General features: G+C 42.4%; 1 protein-coding gene across 1 annotated transcript in view; it reads left to right on the top strand.

Annotated features, from left to right (window-relative positions):
- Window positions 1-5,131: 5,131 nt before the first annotated feature.
- The window catches only part of LOC103798968 (myelin and lymphocyte protein-like), a gene marked incomplete at its 5' end in the record, with an annotated part of 3,390 nt that continues 2,691 nt past the window's right edge, over window positions 5,132-5,830 (top strand). Inside the window, 2 exon segments of the mRNA XM_009071261.1 lie at window positions 5,132-5,303; window positions 5,489-5,613. Of these exon segments, the coding sequence (XP_009069509.1) occupies window positions 5,132-5,303; window positions 5,489-5,613 (297 nt within the window).

The raw sequence follows: 5,830 nt of genomic DNA, 5'->3' as shown, positions 1-5,830 counted from the left end.
TTGTTCTTGTGGGTGATGTTAACCTGCCGGATGCCTGCTGGAGATTCAATACAGCAGAGAAAAGGCAGTCTAAGAGGTTCCTCGAGTGCACAGAGTATAATTTCCTACTTCAGCTGGTAGATGAGCCTACCAGGGGTGGGGCCCTGTTAGACCTGCCGTTTGCAAACAGAGAAGGGCTGGTGGGAGATGTGGTGGTTGGAGGCTGTTTGGGGCACAGCGACCATTAGAGTTTTCAATACTCAGAGATGCAAGAAGGGCCATCAATAAAACTTCTACCCTGGACTTCCGAAGAGCAGACTTTGGCCTGCTCAAAAATCTGGTTCAAAGTGTACCCCTGGGAAACAGCCCTTGGAGAAAAAGGGTCCAGGAGGGATGGTCATACTTCAAGAAGGAAGTCTTGAAGGTGCAAGAGCAGCTGTCCCGGTGTGCTGTAAGGTGAGCCGGCCTGGATGAACTTTGCAGGAAATTATGAAAAAAAAGAGAGCTTACCAACTCTGGAAAAAAGGACAGGGTACTCAAGAAGAGTTCAGGATTATAGTTAGGTCATGTAGGAAGAAAATTTGAGAGACAAAGGTTGATTCTATGATTCTAAGAGCTGTTGCTCCATTGTACAGAAGAACTTCAATTAGAATTGTGTCAAACTCCTCATTACTTAATAAAGATGAGTAATGTCTTGATATATATTATATTGCATATTTTATTAGTGGTCCTTGCAATACCCAGGCAAAGTAGTACTGCATTACATGCAAGCAAATTGAAGCTAGCTAGCAGTGTAATTGTAAAACATGCCAGTCTCAATAGAGATAACACCCTGATCTTCTGTCCTACAGAGGGACTTTATTTTTCTTTGTTTTTCCTCAATGAAGAATTTTGGATCCAGAGTGTATCTATTTATATAGAAGTAGTAAAGAAAACCCAAAATGCAACAAAAAACTGGCCCCAAGAGAAACATGGATCTCAGGAAAGGCAACACCAGACAGCCAAGAGCAACTGTGTCTTAGTAGAAACTCTAGACTCTTAAAATCTTAAGCTTATGAAGTTCTTCCTTGACCCATTCTACTTAGCATCTCTCAAGACAATGCTACCATACTACAATCCAACTTTCTCCATGAAGACACTGTCAACCAACAGCCTTCCTTGGCTGCAGTTTCTATTAAACTTGCTACATTCAATTTTCCAAGTCATACAATGCACCTTCAGTTAAGCTGGTTTTCCTTTTAACCTTGGGACTTTTTATGCTGAATCAAACTTGGGAGAGCATTTTCTTAGGGAGACTATGATTTTAATTCAAGCATGTACATCTAATGAATTGAAGTCATGGGGTACAAAACCCCTCCCTTTTTCTTTTTTCCACACGGGGAAAAGTGATTGAGTAAAAGAATCTGAAGAAAAAGACATCACATTTTGTACTGCTTCATACTTACTGCGCTTTGTAACGCATTTGCTTCCTGTGCCTCAGAAGAAACATTTTCTTGCTCCTCTTCTTTCTAAGCTTGGGCCAGTTCATTCTTTTCTTAGGCCTCTTCCTTCTTTGTCATTTTACTATTTTCTTCACCCAGTCTACCCACTTGTGCACATCCTTACTTGCAGATCTCCCAGCGTGGCTCCTCCACTCATTTCTCAGTTGCACTGATAGCTGGACTGCTCTCGACTGAAGCCACAGCACTGCTTGAACATTCATTTGAATTTCCAACATTTTCATTATATCTGTTTCCTGATGGACAACTTCTGTCAGATACACAAGGGTTTTAATTTTTACTGTCATCCTCACAGTCCAACCTGTCTGTATCATCCAGTCCTTCCAATCCCAGCCTGCCACAAGCAGCATGTTAAAAATTAAGACACATATATTTTAATCTTTTTCTTTTAAATAAATAGTCACATTTCTCTTTCCAAAATCCACTTCAGAGAGATATAATAAACTACTCTAGATGCTCTTTAGGATAGTTAAATAAATGGAAGAGCTGCTGATATTGAACATTGCACACATACCCCCACGTGCCCTTCAAACAGATATATTTCTACAGCATTCCCAAGACAGAAATAACAGGAGTCATTGACTTCTCTTTCATGTCACATTAGGTGAAAGATGCCAGAAAAAAATAAGTCTTTTTAAGATCAATGTACATTTAATTTGTTAATGAAAAAAAGTCAATAGAAAGTACTGGAATATAACTGTACTAGAAGGGGTGGAGGAAAAGAGTATGCCTATTTTGGCACATAAAGTTTTCCTGTTCCAGTTGGGACAGAATTATATGAACACAGTAATGTTTACTTTCAGTTCAATTTTCTTATTCCTATTTCAGTCTTCATCTCAGATAAGACTCTGCTTACTTGTATGCATCTAGCCTTTCATCCTGTTAAGGCTTAAGACTCAAGTTTAAAAACAAGGCATAACACCAAAAACATTTCCGTTTTTTGAGATTTTACTCCGTTCTTTCCAGGTTCATCCAAATGCTTTTGACTCTTGCCACTCTGTGGTGCTGCTGCTTTGCTTGCATGGAATCCTTCAAAACGAAGTTGAAGATCTGCTTCACCAGCACACAAGTCATATATATTGTAAGTTCTACTTGTCTTTTCATTTCAGATGCAATTGCAATTCAGATATAATTTAAAACACTAAATAAGTGTTTTATTAATGGACAATATACATAATGTGTTTTATAATGGGCAATAATCACTATTGGTGAACATTCATGTAGACTCAAAGCTACAAAATAAACACAGTAACTGCAAAATCTTTCCTACATGAATTTACAGAGTCAGTTAATATTGGATTTGTGAACTGAACTCTCAGGTTCTACATCCCATTCAGCCTCAGGTTTCACTACTTAGCTGCCAGCAAGGGAAAAGTCCATGGACAAATAAAATCCATGGATAAATAAAGTCAGCACAAAGACCAGTAAGTGAGACAAGGTGTTTTGTAGATGGATTCAATATCTAGTTTTTATGTAAGACCCATTTAGAGTTCATCATTTCACTGAAAATGATTATGTAATTTTTACAGCTCAACTAGCAATACCATCTTCACAGAATTTTACTCTTATTGTGAGTTGACAATAGAACAGCAAGATGAAGCATCACTTGCATCGTGTTACACTGTTCAATGCAATTTAAGAGAAGCTGCAGACAAAAAGGAAAAATCAAGTCAAACAAATTTTACTGACATTTAAAATTAATTTCAATTGTGAGAGTTGCATTTAGGTTTTTTTTCTAAGGAAAGACATGGATCTTTTGGAGCAAGTCCAGAGGAGGACCACAAAGATGATCAGAGGTCTGAAGCATCTCTCCTATGAAGACAGGCTGAGAACTTCAGGGAGACCTCATTATGTGCCTAAAGGGGGCTTATAAAAACTGTTTTTTACATAGATAGTGATAAGACAAGGGGGAATGGCTTCAAACTGAAAGGAGAGAGGTTTAGGTTAGATGTTAGGAAGAAATTCTTTACTCAGAGGGCGGTGAGGCACTGGCACATGTTGCCCAGAGAAGTTGTGGATACTCCATCCCTGGAAGTGTTCAAGATCAGGTAACGCGATCTAGAGAGTGGCATCTCTTCCCATATCATGAAGTTGCAACTAGATGATTTTTCCAATCCCTTCCAATCCTTTCTATAGTTCTGACAGGATTATATCATCACATAAAATGTGTTTAAATCAGGGGGAAAACTGTGTTGAAGCAGGAGTCCAAAATCAGCTCTTCATGACATGCACCTGTAAGCATGAGACTGAGGAACTAGTTAGAAAAAAATTCACACTGGTGAAAAGGTGTATACAGAAGTATGAGGGTCATCCACGCAATGTTATGATTCCATTCTTTGGTGCTTCAAATCTCCTCTATGTCCTCAACATAAACATCTAGCTAGATGTCTGCGTGGTCTTGTCCAAGGCCTGGAAAGAGGTGATTTATAGAAAACTATGAGTACACGTAGCCTGAGAGGCTATGCTCCAGGATGGGAATCACTAATACCCATGGCTGGCATATCACATCCCCATTTCTTTATGCCTGCTGTGGGCAGAGACACCTCCCATTGAACCATGTTGCCCAGGGCTTTATCCAAATTGGCTTTGAACACTGCCAGGGTTGGGGCATCCACAACCTCCCTGGGCAACCTGTGTCAGTGTCTCACAATGCTCACAGTAAAAAATTTCTTTCTAATATCTAATCTGAATTTTCCTGCTTTCAATTTATACCCATTACTCCTTGTCCTATCACTACACTTCCTAACAAAGTGTTCTTCTCCGGCTTCCCTGTAGGCCCCTGTAGGCTGGAAGGTTGCTATGAGGCCTCCACGCAACCTTCTCCTCCCCAGGCTGAACAGCTGCAACTTTCTCAGCCTGTCTTTGCTGGAGGGGTGCTTCAGTGCTCTTATCAACTCCATGGCCCTCCTCTGGACTTGCCCCAACATTTCCATGTTCTTATCTTGGGGACACCAGAACTGTATGCAATACTCCAGGAGAGGTCTCACAAAAGCAGCATTCAGGGAGAGAACCACCTCCTTTGACCTTCTGGCCTTGCTCCTTTTGATGCAACCCAGGATTTGGTTGGCTTTCTGGACTGCTAGCGCACACTGCCAGCTCACATGTTGATTTTGTCATCAACCATCACCCCCAAGTCCTTCTCAACAGGGCTGTTTGCAATCACTTCTCTGCCCAGCCTATAGATGTGCTCGGGGTTGTGTGACCCAGGTGTAGGACCTTGCCCTTCATTTTGTTAAACGTCATGAGGTTTGCATTGTTCCACCTCTCAAGCCTGTCAAAGTTCCTCTGGATGACATCCCTTCAGTGTGTTGACTGCCCCACACAGCTTGGTGTCCTCAATGAACTTGCTGAGGGTGCACTCCATCCCACTGTCCATGTCACCAACAAAAATGTTGAACAGTATTGGCCTCAGCACTGACCCTGGAGGATATGAATACAGCGACACCAGGAGGCAGGGCCACAGTGAGGATTTTTTTGGGTCAACATCAGTGGCAGATGCTCCCAGCTAAATGCCCAGTTTCTAGTAGAGGCTGGGAAGAACTCGTTGCCATGTGTAGTGCTAGTGCCAGAGGCGTGCGTGGCTTTTGGCTGTGCTCTGGATAAGCCCTCGTGTCTTATGCCTCCCAGACCAAGTATCCCTCTTTCACTTGCAGATCTCTGGGGGCCTCCTCTGGATCCTGATGGCATCCTTGAAGGTCCTGGAACCCATGTTGCAAGGCTGGGTGATGTTTGTTTCTGTATTCTGCTTCATCATGTCCACCACCCTCCTGTGCATCTACATTTGTAGGGTGCACAGGGGCAGCAGTTCCTGGGTTACCTTGGTAAGTGGATGTGAAGAACCTCTAAGCCTCCCCCTCCCTGGTATTCCTGCTAGACAATTGTCTCCTGCAAAGGAGAGTGCTGCTACTGCACTCTAAATCACAGGCTGAAGCTTGCTTGTATGGGTTTTGTTTTTTTTTCCTTTTGCAGTGTGATCCCACCTTGGAATGATTGTGATCCTTGTTTCTCAGATGTCATCTGCCAGGAGACAGCAGCTCTGTTCTACCTCAGTGCCGTTATGTTGGAAGCCTACTCGACTTAGATCACTGGCTTGTTGCCCCTAATGCACATCTACAGGGAGAACATTGCTGCTGTGGTGAGTGTCACAGCAAGCAGGGGAAGGAAGGCAAGGAGGTGACTGTGGAGTGGCCTCTTTCTTTGCACCAACCATTCAGGGAGGGGGGAGAGAAACTAGTCAGTCCTCCCACACATGAATGTCGCCAAATATGCGAGAGCCAGTAGAAGTATCATAATAAGGCTCAGTGCTGACACTCATACCATATAACAGAAGGTTAACTGGCTGATGTGTTTTT

This window comes from Acanthisitta chloris, unplaced genomic scaffold, assembly GCF_000695815.1.
Source record: "Acanthisitta chloris isolate BGI_N310 unplaced genomic scaffold, ASM69581v1 scaffold7170, whole genome shotgun sequence".
Classification (NCBI taxonomy): domain Eukaryota; kingdom Metazoa; phylum Chordata; class Aves; order Passeriformes; family Acanthisittidae; genus Acanthisitta; species Acanthisitta chloris.
Note: the sequence above shows the minus strand (reverse complement) of the source record. Positions and strands in the feature narration are given on the sequence as shown.